We start from the raw sequence: 22,492 nt of genomic DNA on the forward strand, positions 1-22,492 counted from the left end.
TTGATTTCTCCAGAAAACGCATGGTCTGACTACCGCAAGGGAGGAGAGGTTCTGAAGGGAGAGCCTGGCAAGCCCAACCAAGTAGTTGCCGATATCACAACCTCTTTCACCATTCTCCTAGCCATCTTCTTTCCTTCAGTCACAGGTAATAGTGATGTTTCTTATGACATTTGAAGGTTGTTGTTGTTGTTGATGTTGTTGTTGTTGTTGTTGTTGTTGTTGTTGTTGTTGTTGTTGTTGTTGTTGTTGTTGTTGTTGTTGTTGTTGTTGTTGTTGTTGTTGTTGTTGTTGTTGTTGTTGTTGTTGTTGTATTCAATTGACCCCATCATATGTCCACTTTTCTCAACAATCCACTGCAGGTTCTCGGTAATGGAGCAAGTCATGTAATAAATTGAAGGTGTTTTGTGTGCAATGTACCATTCTCATGGAGGAAAGAAGTGTAGTAGAAAAGCTCATATCTCTAGTTCTGGTTGTGGTGATGATGATGATGATAATGATGATGATGATGATGATGATGATGAGGATGATGATGATGATGAAGGCAAAGATCTCTGTAATACAGTAAAACACATAGAACCATGCTTCTCAGCTGATGGGCTGCAGCCCACTGGTGGGCTGCAAAGTGGCCAGATATATGAATAAAAAAAAGATTCAAATTTCATCTAACTATGGGCCTCAAAAAAATGTGTAGAAGCCAAAGTGGGGCTTGGGTTGAAAAAGGTTGAGAAGCACAGATGTAGAAGATAAAGGTGAATTGCTTGCAGTGTGCTATTCTCATGTTGGAACGAAATGTCTCAACAAAATAGCACAAATTCCATGTTTTGGTTATGGTTATGATGATAATGATAGTAACGATTAAGATAAAGGTGGTGAGAATAATGGCGTTGAAAATTTACGTATTGATAAAGTGTATGCAGTGAATGTAGACTTTCACATCGTATCTCTCTGTGTTTTCGTCTGTTCTCCCTTGGTTTCATCTCGCACAGGCATCATGGCAGGTAGTAATCGCTCAGGAGATCTGAAAGATGCCCAGTACTCCATTCCAAGGGGAACCATTGGGGCTATCGTAACGACAAGCCTTATCTGTATCCTTAGCAACATCATCTGATGCTCGACAAGTGTTTATTTGTTTGTTTTCCCCAAAATGTAGTTCTTTCATTGTAACTCAGGGACTTTGTTTGTAGTTGTAAAGTTTGCACCATTATAGCAAACAGAACTGATTAGATTATGAATATGCACACTTCTGAGATGGATGTAAAATTCTGAAGCTGTAGTGGACGACAGAGAAAAAGGATAGTGCAACACAGCATTGATGTTGGTGTCTGGCAGGAGGCATGATTGTGACTCTACAGCGTGTCCCAGAAAAAACGAAACCGGGTTTCCATGCAACTTTGTACTATCGAAATCATACATTTTTCTTTATGAGATATACATCAATGGAAAGATAAATTTTTGTTCTTTCATTTGATGTACAATTTAATGTTCATTGTTCATGCATGACTGAGTTAGAACAATGAAAAGTGGTGCTACCAATTTTTCATTTGCACGCGCAAATGGTGACTTAAAGTGAATTTTTCAGACTTTTGATGTTACGTTTTCGAAAAACAAAGTTATTAGCCCAAATATTCATATTTTTTTCTTTCATATGAGACCTTACATGTCAAATATGAATTACGCATGCTTGAGAAAAATCTGTATGAAAACATGCTTCATTTCTACCAATTCTACGGATAGTCGAAGAAAACAAGCATTCAGCTCTCCCGACATAGCATTAGACAATGGGCTCATCTGCAGCATTGAATTCACACAAAACAACCGCAGTGCTACAGTGAATGTTGTTGGGGGGGGGGGGGTATTTACAGAGGATGCTGTATGAGACGGACAGCCCTTTGTTGTCATTTATTTAGAATAAGCTATGAGACATAACCAATAATAGAAGACTAATATCGTGAGTATTCTCAGGCTGCACGCAGTCCAATGGCTACGGGAAATCGTACAACAATGATACACATTTTGATGATTTAATACCGCAAACTTATTTCACTGTTTTCATTCCTCTCTACATTTCCCTCACGCGTGGTTAGTCCTTCATCAGTGACAGGGTCTTGAAGTTTTTGAAGGGGGAGGTGAAGCAGAAAGAGAGGGTTCTTCACTTTATTTATCACTGAACTTGCGCTTCTAACATTTCAAAGGTACAAGTGCAGGGCAGAAAGCCGTCTTCTGTTTTGTTCTGTTTTATGTGTGTGTGTGGGGGGGGGGGGGGGAGGGCTCGGAAGGCTTTTTCAGTTACTTTCCTCCCCCTTCACATTCCGCTGATGAGCACCCTTGCTCTGTGGTTGGATCATGTGCTAAGTTACAACCCTATTCCGAACCGTCTGTAACATTCCCTTTTTTAACATCTCCCTTCATGTTTGTGTAAATTCATTGCAGCATGAAGGCCATTGTTATCTGCCAAGTCGGGCAGGCGTCGGGAAAGCTAACTCACTCCTTAATTACTATCCATCTTTCTGAGTAAAATGGAAGCATATTTTCAAATTAAGTTTTCTCGTGCAGGCGTAGATCATTTTTTTACGCATGAGATGTCAATTGAAAGGAAAAAGAAGGGATATTAAGGCTATGATTTCATTTTTTACAAAAGATTGCCGAAAAAGCCTAAAAAACTCATCCATAGTCGCCATTTGCTCGTGCAAATGAAAATTTAATAGCATTACTTTCTATTGTTCTAACTCAGCCATGCATGAATTATGAACAATGAGTTGTGCATCAAATGAAAGAAGGGAAGTAAATCTTTCCATTCATGCATATCTCATAAAGTAAATATATGATTATGATCGCAAAAAATTGCAATGAAACTCGGTTTCGTTTTTTCTGGGACACGCTGTATTATTTTGTTTTCAATGATGCAAAATTATGACAAGGATGATGATGATGATGAAGATATGACAGCTTTGTTGAAGTTAATGGCATTTAATGGTTATACAAATAGCAAGTGTTTATACATACATAACAGTCATGATAAAGATGTAATTGTATGGCAGTTACTGTGGTGATGGTGGTAGCTCTGAAGATGATTGTATTGATAGTGAGAAAGATACAGTTGAAATAGAGGCATTGCAGATGTGATGTAGGAGATGATAACTGACACAAAATTCTGACTGGATATTGAGCTTCTTTAACATCTATCATTCGTCAGACCTTACGTCTGTCCTCTTCTTTGCTGGCACCGTGGCTGGACCTGTTCTGAGAGACAAGTAAGTGATCCATTACTTCATGTGAACATGAGCAAGTTCTTTATACAATCTCCCTTTAATATTGGCTTTGATAGTTATGAGGAGACAAAAGATATGTTCTAGTACTCTATCATTAGGAGATTTTGTGCGTGCGAACAGTATCGGATGTGGCGAGTTAAGTTTTTGCATTAAGGTACAATTGCAACTTTTCTCATCAATAGGTTTTTGTAGGATTACCTTCTTGTTATCTGTTTTGAATTGTTGGGACTCACTTGAACTGGCATTTACCCTTTATCACAGTACTCTCTAAATAACAAAGTAATTGAATTACAGAAGTAAAAGGAAATCTGAATTCTCCTATTTTCACCACCTAGGTACGGCGAGTCGATAGGGGGTGGCCTCATCGCAGCTTCCGTTTGCTTCCCCACCGAGTGGGTGGTGCTGATTGGCTCCTTCCTCTCCACTGTGGGGGCGGGGCTTCAGTCCCTGACGGGCGCACCCCGCCTCCTCCAGGCCATTGCTAAGGACAACCTCATCCCATTCCTGAGTGTGTTTGGCAAGGGCTCGGCCACTGGGGAGCCCACCTGGGCCCTGCTCCTGACGGCCCTCATCTCAGAAGTGGGCATCTGTATCGCCAGCCTGGATCTGGTTGCCCCTATTATTACCATGTGAGTTGATTGACTAGTGTCATTTTTTTTTTTTTTTTTTTTTTTTTTGGTGTGTGTGTTTTAGTGTGAGGTCTGTTTTCATATTTCTATTTTTGTAATTTATTGGGGATTTGTTAGGATGTGATTGTTAAATGTATGTTATTAATTGTCACATTTCTTGTGATATGGGAAAAGCCCTACTTTCTGTCGTGATGCTCCTTTGAATTTTGGATAACTGCAAGGTATACCTTTGCTCTGTAGTGCCAACATACCGCCACCGCCCCCCCCCCCCCCCCAAAAAAAAAAAAATAGAATTAATCAAAAAGTGATGGGGGATGAGAAGGGCATGGTTGACTGCCACTTTAAATCTCTGATTTAGGATGAGAGTATGAAAAGTGTTTGCATCTTTCTGGTGATAAGCTGTAGCCATACTATGTATTTGGTCTTTGGAATTCAGGATAACTACAGAAAAGACCTCGATTCTATGCAAATCTTAAGATGAAATGAAAGCAGAGAAATCTATGTTTTGCTTTTTTTTCTAAGTCTTGTATCATTACCTTCATCATCTACAGATATATCTTAGAGATTGTTGCCATACTAAATCATTCTTGTCTGTCTCAGTAACTATCCTGTGTTTTGCATCAGAAGTATTTTTCACTCATACATTCTTCCCCCTGTACCTAACTGCAGTCTTCTCATCATCATGTTGAGATAGTATCATAAAGAAAATGTAGATAGATGGGAGATTCTTTTCACAGTCCTCTCTGCCATCCCTCCCGTGGGCAGGTTCTTCCTGATGTGCTACGCCTTTGTCAACCTGGCCTGCGCCCTCCAGACCCTGCTGAAGACCCCCAACTGGCGGCCTCGCTTCCAGTTCTACCACTGGACCCTCTCCTTCCTAGGCATGTCATTCTGCATAGCCCTCATGTTCATCTCCAGCTGGTACTATGCCCTCGTGGCCATCGGTGTCGCGGCATTCATCTACAAGTACATTGAGTACCAGGGGTGAGTCGTGTGGTCAAATAATTGACTCGATGTGACTGGTTTCAAAAGGAGCAGCGATTGAAGCGGGCATGGGTTTATGTCACATGCAGTAAAACATTTGTATGGAGACAAAATGTAGGGGGATTTGGTTATATAGAATGCATGCATAAGTTGGTTTTTTATTTCATTTCTGCATATTTTTGGGGACACAGAAAGCACCAACGGTATGATTTAACACAAAGTGTGATAGAAGAAATGTGGAACTAAAGTCTTTTGCCCATTATTGTTAGTTTTCATGCCCATAGTTACATGGGGCAGATTATATACTGTAATTACATGGGAAAACATACACAGATAACCATGTAATCTGTATTTCACTTGAATACCTTTCTCAGTTCATGATATTGACATTATGTTGCAATAATAAGAAACTCTCTAGAGTATGTGTATGTTGACCAGTTTAAGCAAGGACTTATATAAGCATGAACCAAGGTGATTCAAATGGGCCAGCTGAGTACCAGTGAACTTGAGCATAGGTGTGACAAAAGGTGTAAAAAAAAAATGCTAGCTTGTGTCAATTCATGCATACAGATGAGGCAACTAACAAACATGCAATACTATTTGTATTTCTAATGATAATTCTTGGCATCCATAGAGCCGAGAAGGAATGGGGAGATGGCTTACGAGGGTTGTCCCTGACTGCTGCACGCTACAGCCTCCTGAAACTAGAGGAGGGCCCTCCACACACTAAAAACTGGCGGTAAGTCATGAAGGTGGAAAAGATAAGTTCAGAAGTTGAGTTACTCATGTACACATAAAAACTGTTTGCTAATATCAATTCAGTTTAACTCATTCATATGTTATTTCCACCCAACAGAAGGTAATGCATAATACGGATTCTACATTTTACTGTTTTAACAATTTGTATGAAGTGCAAATTGTAAAGTGTAATACAAAATATATTATGTGCAAATGAACGTATCATGAGAGAAACAATGCATACTTCGTAAATTTGACCAAAAAGTAAATACAGTGATGGAAAGGAGTGAACTATGTAAGAACAGAGCTTGTGAGATGTAGATAAATTGATCAGTTTGCTGTTTGCTGTTAGGCTGTATTACTGTGTTTAAAAGCCTCCATTACTTTTGTGTCTATCCCTTTGTTATTTTAGGAAGCTATAAAAATGAAAACGTAGGGGCGTCCATTTCTTATAAAAGTAAACCACCTTCTATGGAATGGGGGCATGCATTGTTGCAACAAAGTCAAACAAATTCCTCAGTAAATGTAATGATTTGTCTGCCAATATGAATATACTGCATCATTGAATTTTACAGAAGAGGTTTATAATGAACTTAAGTTTTGTGATATCTAATAAACTTTGAAGGTCATGGTAGTATGTCATTTGATAAGGATGAGAACATCTTTTGCTACTTCTCCCGCTATTTTAATGGCAAAAACTATGTTTACTTTTACTTCTGTCTTTACTTTTGCAGGGATGCCAAATTCAAAAAAATTTTATGAGTGAGATTTTCATGACTCGGCATCTCGGCATGTGAAAGTGCGCGCGAGCGAAGGTGTAGGAGGGGTTTTTCCCCCCTGTGGCTTCCCACGGTAGGGAGCTTTTTCAATTTTTAGCTCTTAATGGTGCGATCAGGTGCATACTTAAGTGACTATTTTTTACTTATTTTGAAAGACAAAAGGGAAATATACCTTCATTTGCAAGTATCACTTTAATCTTTTGAACTATACTCATTATTATAGGCCCAAGTTGCAGACTTGGCCTGATGCGTGAGAAAAATGGGTGTCATGCGTGAGATCGTGAGATTGCCCCTAAATGCTTGAGTCTCACGCAGAATGCGTGAGACTTGGTAGCTCTGCTTTTGCTTTTACCTAGGTACTTGCACTGTTATTACAGTTTTTACTTTTACTGCTAATAGTAATGTAATGATACTCATGATGATGATGAAGACAGTGATGTTGATAATAGTGATTATTTATTACATAGTGAACACCTATTTTCATTTCATGCTTTTCTGCAGACCTCAGATTCTGGTTCTGTGCAAGCTCAATCCAGACTTAGTGCCCAAACACAGGAAGCTCCTCACATTCGCTAGTCAGCTCAAAGCAGGTAAGTACTACTTCTCACCACTGACTATGACTTCTTCTAATACTCATGTTCTACCAAGCATTGCCTCAGTTCTTTGGCAAGGGTTTTTTTCCTCTCTCTTGATTTCTCCCCAGTGCCCCGAAGCACATTGTATATTTACATATGAATTGGCTTTTTTTTATACTATTTCTGCTACTGTACTAGTATCCCTGGTTTTTATTATTCTGGTACTTACACTGTACCAGTACTATTCCGACTTCTACTTTTACAACTACTGTGTTACTAGTGCTATTCTGTTACTGTATCTGATGCTACTACACTTACAGCTACTATGACTACTGCTTTTGTACTACTTTGACTACTACTACTTCAATTACTTTTTCTTCTACAAATACTGCTACTACTACTTCTACTAGTACTGCTGCTGCTGCTACTACTACTACTACTGCTGCTGCTGTTGCTACTATTACTATTACTGTTGATGCTACTGTCTACTTTCAGATGAAATGAGTGAACTTCCTTCATAAACTTTTCTTTCGCCTTTCTCTTCTGTTTGTCATGTCTTGCAGTAATGTCCAATCATTAGAACTGTTTGGTAGGAGAAAATTTTGAGAGCCATTTTATCATCGAAACACAGAGATTTGGTTTAATTCATTTGGAAATAACCACCAGTCAGGTCATTTCTGTAGTGAACACAACCTACCCAGAACAGAAGTGTGACCCAGCGTGATAAAAGCATAGCCACTGTAGCCAAGTGTGTAACACGCGATACCATGTGCAGCATAAAGTTGTCTGAACTCGGGTCACTATGAGTAATACCCTCTAGTGTGGGAAAACCGATGCGATAGTGAGATGAAGACCAGAAATTGCGAGAATGGCTTGACTGATACTTATTTTTGTCTGTCCGGATAGAGGCTGTATGGCAATTCAGGAAGTTGTTTAGAGGCATGTCAAAACATCATATGTTTAGCCAGGATAGCTACAGCCAGTCAAGCCATATAGGAGGCGTTGGGAAATGTGCTCCGGCTGCTGGGGAAGACAAAATCTGTAGGCATGCGATAAGAGATCGATGTAGGTCATGTGACCCCCTCAATCAAAAAAAGGGACTGATTGGAAAAGCAGATGAGAAAGCAGAACCAGACGTTTTCCTGTTCCAGTGTGAATTGTGTCATCAGTGACCATGTGTAGCCTTTGGTGCTCTCCTCTATCTATCTATCTCTCTATCTGTCTATCTATCTATCTATCTATCTATCTATCTATCTATCTATCTCCACGGATCTATCTATCTATCTATTTTCTATCTATCTATCTGTCTGTTTTTCTTTCTATCTTTCTATCTATATATCTATCTCCATGTATCTATCTATCTATTTTTTATCTATCTATCTGTCTGTCTTTCTTTCTATCTTTGTATCTGCCTATCTACATAACAATGTACCTATCTATCTGTCTATCTACCTATCTATCTACCTATCTATTTTCTATCTATCTATCTGTCTGTCTTTCTTTCTATCTTTGTATCTACCTATCTATCTATCTGTCTATCTATCTATCTGTCTGTCTTTCTTTCTATCTTTGTATCTACCTATCTATCTATCTGTCTATCTACCTATCTATTTACCTATCTATTTATCTAATTATCCATTTATCTATTTATCTATCTATCCATCTATCTACCTTCCTTTCTATCAATTTATCTATCTACCTATCTATCTATCTACCTGTCTATCTGCCTATCTTTCAACCAATCTATCAATCTACCTATCTATCTACCTAGCTATCTACCTAGCTATCTATCCATCTATCTACCTATCTATCTACCTACCTATCTGTCTACCTACCTACCTATCTACCTACCTATCTATCTATCTACCTAACTATCTATCTACCTATCTGTCTATCTACCTATCTATCTATCTTTCTCCTTAACTCGCTTTCTCTATCTTCCCTCTCTGTCTCTCACAGTCACTCTATTTTTCTTGCTGTCATGCTCACTCTCATGGAAAAGCATGTGTGGTTTGAGTATTCTAGAACTCTGTATTTCTCTCTCAAGAATAACTGTGTCTGACCTGGACTGCCGTGTGACATGGTCTGATCTGTTTAGCATGCTAGCCAGATTTCACTTCTCTTTCCACACCACCAGCACACGCCACTATGCCAGACAAATTAACCTCACTGAGTCATGTTCCAGGTCTCCCTCAGTAGTTCCACATGCTTACGGAGAGATGGCATGTGCCCACGAGTGTGGTGCATTCTGTAGTCCTAAATAGCAGGAAGCAGGCCCTGATCCAACAATACAAATCATAGTTCTTCCCTTTGGCGTATTGCGCTGTTCCGTTGTCAACCTTGAGGGTTCCTCTTGACAAATGTTAGATGTGTGGTTGTGTATGTTACGCGCTCCATTCTGTAGATGGAGACCAGCCATTTTAAGGTCATTTATGCTGCACCTAATCTAGTCCGCAGTATCAATGAAAAATCAGGACAATCATTGTTCTTGAGTAATTAGTCATGATGACAGTTATTTCTTATTTGATGGATCAGTTGAAGTTGCAATGAAATGTATTTTAAAATTCAAACTAGATGTGCATGTGCACAATGTTCATTTCTTCTTTGTTTTGTTTGTAAAGTAACACACCAAAGTGCAGCTGTAAATCTTGAAACTTTAAATTGACTTATTTTGGAAGCAAAGAGTGCTTTGTTTTTGACAAGAGCAGGAGAATTAAAGTTGTGAGACCCTGGCACAAAATAAACATTTTGATGAAAGTATCGCAGCATTGTTGCGCAAGACTCCTTGCTTTACCCTTTGTGTGCTTAGAATGCCAATTGGCACAGAAAACCCCATAGCATTGTACACACTGTCAAAGAAAGGCCCTAGCACAGAAAGGGTTAAGAGGTGAAATGCACAGCGGGGTTGGCTTCCATTGGAAGTCCCTGATGAAGAGAACAGTGCATCAATCAAGACCCAACATACATCTTTCTTCTTTGATATTGCCGTTCCCCTGCAGGCAAGGGTCTCACTCTCGTGGCGTCCGTACTGGAAGGAGACTTCAGCCTCAAGTATGGAGAGTCCCAGGCAGCTCACCAAGTAAGATGTCCTCGTAGTCATGATTTTCAATATTTGAACTATACGGGATAGAATGCATCAATTCTTGCTGTGCTAGCATGGAACTTTGGACACTATTACTAGTATTTTTGATTAAGAAAGGCAACGGAACCCATGAATCAAACCCCACCTCATTGAGCAGATTTTTTATGTAGACGAATTTGAAACAAGAATGAACTTTCAAGCCCCTAGAATATGCAGTCAAAGAAAAAATGTAAATTTAGTTTCACCCCACCCCACCCCCACTTCCAATGTCAACCTGGCAAATACAGGCTTTATATTACATCTGGGTGTAAACAGGAGTTCTGCCAACTTGGTAATGATAGGGTGCGTTCGAGCGCTCTCCTAAAGTGAACTGTACCGTACCGTACCGCGCCAGGGGAACGTTCGAACGCTCCTAAAGGGTACCGTACCGTACTGTACCGAGCCAAAAGTGGATCGCTTCCCGATGTGCTCCAAAAGCGTACCAAAGCGTACCAAAAGTTCGCTGTAAAACATGCGCGTATCATGCGCATACGTCACAATGCAAAAACATCATTCTCTTTGTTCGGGACAGCTGTAAGTAGGTCAAGCGCGAGGTGAATGACCTTCTTGCTACAAACAAGCGTGACCTTTTCTAAAAATAACTCGAGAGGTACGCTTTCTCAACAGAGCATTCGAAGGCTCCCAAACTGGCACAGTACAGTACGGTACGCTTTAGTTCAGTTCGCTTTGGTTCGCTTTAGAGCGTTCGAACGCACCCATAGACAGCCTTCAGTTCGTGCACAGTGCCTTCATATGAGAGCATTATGCTAGGTATCCCCTCCTGTCCTTTTGTATCTTATCTCTATTGATACTCACCTGTCGTATTAAGATTTTCTGTCACTGTAAAAACACAATAACTTCCTTTCATATTGGGTGACCACTTTTATCGAATGGAGTTAATTCCCGAACGTCAGAACAGCTGTCCTGTGCTGAGGGTTCTCTGTGTTTGTGTGTATTTGTCTGATTTTAAAGTCATGATTGGTGCCATTCCCGAAAATCAAGACCAGTAGGAACCAGAGTTTTACAGTGCATATTTGATTGATGGAAACACATAGTGTTAATGAAGAGAAGGAAGTCAGTCTGCTAACAAAACTTACTTTCACCTATGATGAGTGTCTCCCCACATATTTTTTAATCATCTCTCCTCTACTTCTCAATTTACAGTTTGTTTGTTTGTTCGTTTGTTTTGGGGGATGGATATTTACATGTAATTTTTAAGATAACATGGGTAAACTGTGTATTTTTTTGCTCCCTTATAAGTCAGAACAATAAGCTTGCCAATGTGTAACAATCTGGCGTGTCAATTAATATATTCACATTCCATTCCAGCCTGTCTATATGTAAAGAGTTCAACATTTGTGTTTGGCTGCATATGAATTTGAATAACTCCCTTTCACTCAGTCTTCATCGAGGCCTTTGTATTGATTTGCTCCATTTCATTGTTCCCATAATGTGTATCTGTGTCTTTACTTTGTACTGAGGGCACATGCAGTGAAACTTAAACACTTTGTCATGCAGGTTTTCTCATTGATACTCTGAAGGATTATGTTCATAGCATGCTTTTTTTAATATATATGTCTGAGATAAGAGATGGCACTAGAAATGGAAATGATTTTATTACCCTAATGTCTACCTGTAGAAGGTCCTACTTGTAACACATTCATCAAACTCGCAGTATGGGATCTGTGTCCTTTCTTCTAGCTCTTCCCCCTTACTTTTGATAGCTTTCATTTTATGGTGATGAGTATTCTCACTGTTTGCAGAAGCATCATCTTATATAGATCGAGATTTCAGTTGAATTTGTTTTTCTTTCTCTACACGAGGAGTTCAGGCAGGATATTGTTTTTCTTTGAATGCTGCAAATGTTCAGTAACAACTGGCATGCTTCTCCTTGTTCTTTCCCTTGCGAGAGTTAAGAAATAATACGCAAAGTTTAATACTTTTTATGCCAGCAGATTTTAAAATTGGGTTGCACAGTGTGATGCAGATACTTAAGATGCATTGCCATCCTCATGAGCATCCAAAGAGAATGCTCCATCTTCTTGTTTCTCCATTGTCATATCTTACCCCACCCCATTTTGAGCTGTGGACAGCTATACTAACACAAATATCTGTGCATGGGACTATGGGATTCATACACCTATTCCTGCACAGTCATGTGACAGTACTTGCCTATTCGTGTAATATGTAACTCTCAACAAACATCTCATTGATACCTGTAAAGCTACATGTTTTATATGATTGTTTCATGTGGTACAGTAATTTGAAAATGACATAACATGAGGCATGGCTTGTGCAGAGGAAAAGAGAAATGTCAACTTGTTCTAAAGAGTGTAAATGAGTAACTTCTAACCGTATGCTTAGGCGCTTCTAAAGTCCATCCAAATCATTTTGTCCTTGTTTATGTCCCATGTGATGCAGCTCTTCAGAAACATGGATAAAAGTGCCAAAGTAGAATCAGATCTACCAAAAATGATAGCTGCTTTATTTGGTGAAGAGATCATCTTGTGAAAAGTGAACTTCATTGCATCCTGTCGATGTACAATGTAGGCCAACATTTCTGAGAAATCTCACTCCACTCTTTTGTACCACTTGTGCGTGTTACAATGTTCTGTATGGGAGCAGTCTTCTCTCATTCGAATAACAAACCTGTTTTGCTCCCAACAACAACAACAACCTCATCCCCACTCGCAAATTGTATCAGGTGGGTTTTGGAGAAGCTCAAGCTGCCCGGGAGGTGAGGTTTGCCAACCAGAATTTCCAACACCTTTTCCCTTCATATTTGTTTTTGTTTTTTTGTTTTTTTAATATTCTTAATCTTGTTCACGTTTTGTGAGGAATCAACTGACCATCTCAATCCATGGTGATTTGCTGTTTGTCTGACCCACCATTCATTACTGGACACCTGCTAGTTAATAATACTATCACAAGATCACGTAATGCAGGGCTCGACATCAGTGGTAGCCCGGGGCCACTAAAAATTGGTGTCAGGCTGCCAAATTTCCCCCCCCCCCAAAAAAAAAAAACAAAAAACAAAAACAAAAACAAAAACAAAACAAAACAAAAAGAGGTTATCTTTTGGTGGCCCAATCGGGCAACCAAAGACTCAAAGTGGATTGTTTTTTTCTCCATTTGTTTCCTGCCAATACATTTCTTTTCAGGCCACCAAAAATGTAACATATAAAGATTTTAGTGGCCTGTGCCCGTATGGGCCGCCAAAGAATAAAAAAGTTAGTGTCGAGCCTTGCTATGCATGCATTAAGCAGATAAATGGAAAATGGTGACATACAATTTATCATCTTATTCCAGGATGTTATGTAACATGTACAAACTTCTTTTTAAAAAAGACCGCAAGAGTGTCCTTCTGTGAAAGTAAATGTCTCGTTGAGGTTTTATGTGGATGCAAAACAAAAAGAAAATGTTGCTTTCCCGGCCTGTGTTGTGTTGCCAAGCTCTAGTGATTTTCACCATTTCAGATCCGTGTCTGTGTGCAAACACATACCAGTAATTGCATTCAATAATTATTATTTAGTGAAGTATTTCAAGAGCTGTATTACCTCTGGTTTCTAACGAATGAAAGTGTTTCAGTTTATGTTAAATTGCACTCCATGCTCAGCTAACTTGCAGAGAGAAAAAAAAAGCACTAACACTTTTGAAAAATTTGCTTGCTTTTGCATACTACAATTATTATTATCATTTAAACAAAAAATCAAAATGTGTATCATGCACCTGCGAGTTCATGATGATTGATGTCATTAGACATGCAAAAAATAACTTTCCTCATCACTCATTTCATTTTTCCTGGGAGTTATCAGTAATTTTGCTGTGCCAATTTTGCTGGTGTTCTGTTTTCATTAACATGGTTAACCATACTGTTGGAAGTTTCCATCTAAACTTGTCATCTTCAGAAAAACTTGAAAGTTCTCATCAATTCATAATATTCTATCCATAGCTCTCACCTCATACATGTATTATGCAGTGTCTTCCACAGCATGCCTGCCAGATATGTTATCAAGGCAATGAAACTGTATGTAATCTGGTAGATAAGAGACAAGGAAAGATAACTGGGTTGATATACATGTACAAGTAGGTATGGAGATAGGCTTTGACTGAAAGAAGAAGATTAAGAAAGTAATCAATCTCTAGCTTCAAGTGTTGTCAGACAAATGGTACACTCTGACGAGCATAAGATTAGTAGAGATGATGCACCAACTGTATTTGACGTAAGATAAGATAAGAATGTTATAAGTCAATCTCAATACTAAATATAAAAAAAAAGCAACATATTTTCAGAATAAGTAAAATATAAGTATAAATGGCATTGGGTAACACCATAAAAGTTCAAACATTTATCATAGAATGGATATAGCATGGATTTTGGTCTTTTCTAGCATGATACAACTGGAATATATATCTATATATCTATATATATATATATATATATCTATATATCTATATAGCAATAATAAAGTCACAACAGAGGAATGCAGGGAATGCATTGATAGCCAATCTTGATTTAATGAATAATCCGAATTTTCGAGGAACCTTCCTCTTCTTCAGGGATGACAGTGCGAATGATTCGCACTGTCATCCCTGAAGAAGAGGAAGGTTCCTCGAAAATTCGGATTATTCATTAAATCAAGATTGGCTATCAATGCATTCCCTGCATTCCTCTGTTGTGACTTTATTATTGCTATTTCTAGTACTGCCAATACGCGGAACAACTACAATGTATATATATATATATATATATATATATATATATATATATATATATATATATATTTGTATTCATGATTTGTAGAATTGCAATGCCTTCACCCCCCCCCCCCCCCCAAGTGATGTATTTGGTTTGAGCATTAGGCAATTGACATAACTTTCTTAACCCATCAATAACTTTAAACAGAACTCAAGTTTGTAATTCTGTAATGTTTTCTTTCTTCAGCAGGAAAGTACTTTACTTTTTGTCATGCTAACCATAACATAAAAATTCTCTCCTTTTCATTAGCAGACGATATTCCTCACTTAGCTAACCATGTACTTTCTAAAGCTGATACTATCCTGACGCATCATTTAGTTTGCATGAAGAATTTCTCAAATGTGTTTGTCCATGAAAATATCAACCACTTGCCATTTGCCACGAAACACTGAGCCATGATTATGTACAGTGTATATCAAGTTGCACCTTTCAAAGAATTGTGAAAAGTTGATGGTGTAAATACTGCGAGGGAAAAATTAATAACCTGTTGCAATTTCCCGCCAAACCTTTGTCTGTCTAACCAACTTCAGCTATGTAAAAGCAAATCCCACACAGCCACTTGTAGAAGAGCATGGTAACCCAGCATTTGTACGGCAGCTCCACTAATATCTAATCCCTTGTTGTCTGTTGCGGAGAGAACTGGCAGCAATTGTGGCATACAACAATTATAATGCTTGCAGCTCCTGCGACAACAGCAGCTTGTCATTGCTGGGCATTTCGGTTGTTGCTGTGGCAGCTGCAACTATTGTAACTCTGAGTTGTTTTTGGTTTCTTTTTTTTTTTCTGGAACCCTGCGTGGTGTTGGGCAGCATTGGATGTTTTTTAGTTGTTTTTCGTCGTGGTGAAGCATGGGACATTTGTCCTCTTAAAAAGGTTGCAACCTGCTGCAAAGTGCAAAGTATCATGGTATATTTATATATTTATAACGGAAAGTAAAACCATCAGTAAACACATCCAGATATGTGAAGGCCAAAGTTAAAGTCCTTAATTGCCATTTCATATAAAAATACAAACTGTATAACCCTTAGTCTTGCAGGAAGATGCGTATAGAATTCACAGGCAAAAACAAAAAGAAGAAAATCTAACAACTTACAAAATGACCACATTTCATTGCAGTTGGAAGCAGCTTGGAACTTGAAATTTTGTTTTTGTTTTAGTTCTATTCATATGTTCATATGCAATAAGCCACCGCAAGATATATGTGTTTGATACATTATGCATATGAAGACCAGTACCCTTGATATCTTTTATGAGATATTATCAATCCCAAAAGTGTTTTCATGTAAATGCAGCATTGATGTGCCCACACCCATATATGTAATTCAAAATATTTGATGTTATGGCAATGTAAGTTGCTTTGGTGATGCTGGGCATTTTCTCACTTGCCGTGCCATTTAAAGGAATCAATTTTTGAATGCAGTGCTCTTCATTTATATTTCCATTTGCATGAAATGAGAAAAAGTTCAAAATTCGATGTTAATGGAGGGGGTGTCTGAAGAATAACATCTTGGTAGATATCTGTGAAGATCATTTACCTAAGTGATTTGTTAGATACCATGCATGTCCAGTTCTGTAAAATGAAAAATGAAAAATGCATTTTAAGTGTTTGCACACTGTTGTAAGCAGAGCTCTGTTTTGTTGACAATGGTGTGTTTTATAGCTGAATGACCAGTGGCAGAAAAACAGCATTTCCATCAAATCCACTTCTTTCTTCACATCACACTAAATCCTCTCATAGAGCATAGTAGTCTACTTTCATTCTTCTCTGTAATGAAATTCACTTACGTCACTGAAATCAATGCATCATTTAATAGCTGACTGCAAACTTTACCAGTTGATTTTTTTAAGGCATTAAGAGGCAGTTAAAAAACTGTTTGAAGGAAGGTGATTTCTACACGATTGTGTGTATATATTGTATATATGTACTCTGCGATTTACCCGTATGACAGTTTAGTTTGTGGGAACCAAGAACCAAGGAGATTAATTATATCAGACTACTCCTGTAAAAGTGAATTATGATATCACAGACTATTTGTACAGTTTAATATTAAACTCACATGAATAGCAAGATTTGGGCATGGCTGAATATTTTTTTCGTGCCTCCGCCACGAAGTGGTGCCGGAGGCACTATGTTTTCGAGTTGTCCGTCCGTCCGTACGTCCGTCCGCATTCGTTTAAGCGATAACTTGAGTAATATTGACTGGAATTTTACCAAACTTGGTCCAAGTATAAAGTATGATGGAGCAATTACTTGCTTAGATTTTGGGTGAAATCGGCCAAAGGTCAAAGGTCAAGGTCAAATCATGAAATTGTATTTGTTTACGCGATAACTCAAGACTGGATAAAGCAAATTTCACCAAACTTTGTCCGAGGATGATGTATGATAAGACAATCGATTATTTTTTTAGTGAAATCGGACAGAGGTCAAAGGTCAAAGATCAAGGTAAAATCCTAAAATTTATCTGTTTACGTGATAACTCAAAACTGGATGAAGCAGCTTTCACCAAACTTGGTCCAAGGATGATGTATGATGGGGCAAGTAGTTGAGTAGATTTTAGTGACAGTGGCAAGAGGTCAAAGGTCAAGGTCAAATGCTAAAATGTTGCTATTTCCCCCATATCTATGCAATGCCAGAGACTCCAACCCAAAGTACCTTCTGATCTGGAGATTCTCCCGCCTGAAACCTCTAGCAAACGGGAGACTCAAAGTTGATGTGTGTGAAACGCGAAATTCCCAGGGTTCTAGATGCTCTCTGGTGCTATCTAAGGCTTATTTTTTCAACATACGATAGAAATATGTAAGAAATCCTTTCCAACGGGAGACAAAGAGCCAGGGCGGGAGAAATTAAATTTCAAACGGGAGAACGGGAGATTTTGCAAAAATGGGTTTTCGGCGGGAGATCTCCCGTCGAAAACGGGAGAGTTGGAGTCTCTGCAATGCTCTAAGGTATTTTCTTGAAACTTAGTGTGGACATGTACTACTGCGTAAAGATTCTCCAGAGAGAGTTTCATGTCATAAGGTAAAAGGTCAAAAGGTCAAAGGTTGGGTGAAAATGTTACAATTTCACTTTTCTCGCAAATGGTTCAATATATTTTCATATAACTTGGTACATACGCATGTACTGACTGGCAGGGATTATCTAGGGAATAGTCAGGGGTCAAAGATCAAGGTCAACTCCTCAAAATTTTACTATTTCTCTCATATACTAGTATATGCAATTCTTGCATTATTAGTTTTAAAACTTAATATATACATGTATTACCTAATGGAGATTCTCTGGGCAATTTCCAGCCAGAAGGTCAAAGGTTAAGGGTCAAAGGCCAGGTTTAAATGAAAAAAAAAAAATTGTACTGTAATTACACTCTTTCTTCATACCTTGAGAATTACTCAATGCATACACTTATAAAAGGGTCGGTCAGAAGTCAAGTAAAAATCCTCAATTCCCCAAATATGTGTACCTGCACTCTTAGACAATTATAGCAAACCCAGTTCAAGGAAAGTGAACATTCAAGATATTTCTGACAAACCTGTCATTTCAATATTTTGCCAGTTATTTGAAACTGTCATCACACATTGTGAAGCTAGACATTGTACTATACACCTATTGGGAGAATCATGCATTATGGCGGAGGCATCAGTCGCCATAGCGACATTTCTAGTTTTTTTTTAAGTGACTCAAGGATATTGGCTGTTTAAATTGTTGCATCCCATTATTGTAAGAGGAACAGTTTCACTGATCGTATGAATTACTTCACTGTGCAACATTTTCGTTTATCACTTCACTGTGCAATATTTTTGTATATTTCCTCACTGTGCGATATTTTCGTATAGGGCTTCACTGTGCAATATTTTCTATAAACCTCTTTCTTTGTTCAGGAGCTGAGGAAGATGATGGAGGAGGAGAAGGTGAAAGGATTCAGCACCGTGCTCGTCACCAAGAATCCCACCGAGGGGCTTGCATCATGGTAGGGATGTCGCTATTTACTATGGATCGCAAAGAGAACCATAACCTATATGAAGAAAGGATTGTTTATAGCATCTGCCTACTCCCATTGCATGTTAACTGAACATTTACACTGTAGCTCTACTTCTGAACGCTTGAATACTTGTTTACGATGGCTTTGAGATGTTGAATTGTGAGCTCTGTATGGATCTGTACAACTCTTTTCTTACCTCATCACTGTATGCACAGTGAGGCCTAAGTGACATGCACTATACGATTGTGATTATGTCATCGATCATCATAAAGCATAGAAAATTTCATTTTAGCTACAGCATTGTGGCACAGATAATCAGCAACGTTAAAAATTCATCTGCTGCCTTCTGGACAGTTCTTACACCTCTGTATCCCAATCTTCTCTTGTAGGCTCTGTCATACTTTTGTTGAGATGTCCACAGTGTTGCATAATTGTTATTTTGTTCAGATAAATTCCATATCTAACAGCAATTACAATCAACTCCATGGTCCTTTTCCACTTTGCCAGTGAATGCCAATGAATGCTAAGAGTGAAATTGATCGAGAAGGCAACCAGCTTATCAGTGGTGCTCACATGATCCAATGCTCTGCTCTGCTCTGCTCAACACATTTATTTGTCTTCAGCAGTAAATAGGACACGTCTATGACTGTGAACATGTGACTTACAGTAAAGGTCCTTACAACTTTCCTTGATAGTATAGATAAAATTCGATGTCACTATAGCCATGCTGGTATATGAGAGAGAAATGAATGCTGTACGTATGATGCCCCATACCTCTTCTTTATAACCCAAATCTATCTTTCATAGATTGTATTCAATGCCACATTGTCGATGCAAAGTCCTGTGAAAAAACCCAACAACATACGAAAACAAGAGCAGCAAAACAATTAGAAGAACGATCTTTATATCCTATATTAAAACTACATTGTTTTGATGCAGTGTCCAAATGTGTGGTCTGGGTGGCCTGAAACACAACACGGTGGTGATGGGCTGGCCCTATGGCTGGAGACACAACCCAGATGAAAAATCATGGAAAGTCTTCCTAGGTGAGAATCTTGCATCACTGGCTATGCTTCCTCTAGCCAGGCTCTCATAACTTGTGGCTTTATTTGTTGGGTAGTAAGTATGCCCAAGGATATCTTGCAGTTGTATTCGTCAAATACCGTATGTCCCCCCCCCAAAAAACAACAAACAACAACAACAACAACAACAACAACAACAACAACAACAACAACAACAACAACAACAACAACAACAACAACAACAACAACAACAACAACAACAACAACAACAACGACGGGACTTCTGCAACGCTAACTTTAAAAATAGTGAATCAACCCAAATACAAGTTTAGGGTATGAAACTATAACTTCCTGCCCACATCTTACTGAAAACCCATCTGATTTGCTTCTTTGGTCAAAGAGAAATGAAGGTCTTTGTAGAGCATGTCAGGAATCCCTTCCCTCAAAGTTCTGTCCATTGTGTTCACACATTAATATGCAGTTCCAAGAGCATCCAAGTGCTAAACTTGGAAGAAACAGACCCATGACATGCTTTATAATGATCCACATTTCTCTGTGACCACTTAACCAAATTAAATAGAGTTTTCTGCAAAATATAGCTTAGATGTTATAATTTTAGACCCTGAAATAGCATTCAGACGGCTTAATCATATTGAAAGTTATCAATCTGGAAATCTGATTGTAATTTTTTTAGGGACATACTGTACAGTCATGATGCTCAGCCTAAATGCATTTGTGTGATGTTTACTTTGCTGTGGGCTGTTTTGACATCACAACTTCAGAATTTGGATGTCTAGCCTGTCAGAGACTAGTGACTAAGAACTCGTCCAAATCTTGGAGAAAAACAAAAGCTTCTTGAATGTATGCTTGTATTCAAAGTGGACCAAATGACAGAGAACGCCACAGTTTAAAGTCTGTGCTCATTTTCTCACACATGCTTTATTCTCCTGTGATGTTTAATAATGCATGTACAGAATATGCACAAGAAAAGGTGAGCTCAAAGATGGAAGTTTATATGGACCTCAGAAATCAAATGTAAAGAGGTACCTCTGTTTTTAGCTCCAATTTTTTGATGTCAATGTAATCAAACTGGTAACACGGTACTGTAATAGTGGATGTTTTCGCGCCCAGCCGGGTAAGCAGAGTTTTGCGTGTTTTTATTTACGCAGAATCAAGACAACAATTACTGGAATATATTGCAAGCAAAGATATTCGCGTGTTTTTATTTTCATGCTAGTTTCTGGTCGTGCGAAAATTTCAACACCACGAAAATTTCCACTTTTACAGTATTTGTTTAATTTGTTGCAACAGATACTGTGCGTGTAGTGTCAGCCAGTCACAATGCCCTGCTGGTGGTCAAGAACTGTCAGCTGTTCCCTGCCAACAATGAGAAGCTGGACGCTGGGTGCATCGACGTCTGGTGGATTGTCCGTATCCTTTTCATTCACAGCCACCTGTCCCCAACTTCAGTCAATCATGAGATAATTCTAACCACGCTGATAGTCGTGTTCATGTTGAATGTCTCTTTATGACATTTCTAAGGTGTAGATAATGCTTGGTAAATTTTCGATGTGTTGTAGGTGTGTGTGCAGGTGAGGTTTCCTGTCTTGCATACTGTCCATCCCCTTGGGTCTGCCATATGATATTCAAAAGAAACACATGATTCAGTTTTCTCTATTTGAAGGCCATGACAAGTATGTGTGGATGTGGGTGTGGGGTTGTGTATGGGGGAGGTAGGAGTGGAAAATATGTGTTTCTTGTTATATTATCCTGAGAGTATTTTAGCACTTGAAGACACCCCATACTCAATTATTTTGTAGATTTTAAGGACACTATCAGCTCATGAAAAAATTAGTGTGTATTTCATAAACTCAGTTGTCTGGTATTTAGAAATATAATGCAGTTAGGGGCCACTTTCATAGAGTAAATAAATTCTTTTCACAACAGAAATAAGACCCGTATGGAAAAGGGGAATCCCGTCTGCTGGTGTGTGTGTGTGTGTGTATGTGCATGCGTTTCTACGGTATATACAGGCTTGTGATCATTTTCCATGTGAAGTTGGACCTCTGTGAATTCTCAAAAAACGTGTTCACATTGTTTGAAGTCAGATGTGTTCTAAGCATGCATCCCACACAGGAAAATGTGGTCAAATGGGACAGAAATACTCTCTGATGATGAGTCTTCCCATGATGTTGCTAGACACAAAGCTAGGGGTGCAGCCTTGGAATGATGCAGTGTGATAGAAATTAGATGGAAGGGACATTTGAATTGGTGATTTTGTAAGAATCCTTGACCATCCGCTCTGCGACAGATGATGGAGGCATGTTGATGTTGCTCCCCTTTCTACTCCGACAGCACAAGGTGTGGAAAAACTGCCGCATGAGGGTCTTCACTGTAGCACGTGAGTAGACAGCAAAGATGTCCCGCTCCTCCCCCCCCCCCCTATAGCTTCTAGATTCAATGTGTGATTTTACTATTATTAAAGAAACAAACTGAAGTGTCCACAGTGATTTGTGAGTATAAAGAGGACTTCAAATAGTCATACGACAACTCAGGATTTATTTTGTAGAAGTTGAAGCCAAGGATGCTGTTGAAGCAGTAGGGGTGGTAAGGAAATGCCGCAAATTTGGACAAATATG

General features: G+C 38.7%; 1 protein-coding gene across 1 annotated transcript in view; it reads left to right on the top strand.

The window, feature by feature from the left end:
- LOC139739761 (solute carrier family 12 member 4-like) overlaps positions 1-22,492 on the top strand; it is a 77,012-nt gene that overhangs the window by 48,178 nt on the left and 6,342 nt on the right. Inside the window, exons 9-21 of the mRNA XM_071650359.1 lie at positions 14-145; positions 987-1,085; positions 3,194-3,251; positions 3,605-3,898; positions 4,664-4,882; positions 5,517-5,621; positions 6,901-6,989; positions 9,974-10,053; positions 12,800-12,832; positions 18,731-18,819; positions 19,771-19,877; positions 21,165-21,284; positions 22,165-22,254. Of these exons, the coding sequence (XP_071506460.1) occupies positions 14-145; positions 987-1,085; positions 3,194-3,251; positions 3,605-3,898; positions 4,664-4,882; positions 5,517-5,621; positions 6,901-6,989; positions 9,974-10,053; positions 12,800-12,832; positions 18,731-18,819; positions 19,771-19,877; positions 21,165-21,284; positions 22,165-22,254 (1,515 nt within the window). The remainder of the gene's footprint in view (positions 1-13; positions 146-986; positions 1,086-3,193; positions 3,252-3,604; positions 3,899-4,663; positions 4,883-5,516; positions 5,622-6,900; positions 6,990-9,973; positions 10,054-12,799; positions 12,833-18,730; positions 18,820-19,770; positions 19,878-21,164; positions 21,285-22,164; positions 22,255-22,492) is intronic.

Source organism: Diadema antillarum, unplaced genomic scaffold (genome assembly GCF_040938485.1).
Source record: "Diadema antillarum isolate AM-2024a unplaced genomic scaffold, OU_Dant_1.0 seq00000817_RagTag, whole genome shotgun sequence".
In the NCBI taxonomy this organism is placed as follows: Eukaryota; Metazoa; Echinodermata; class Echinoidea; order Diadematoida; family Diadematidae; genus Diadema; species Diadema antillarum.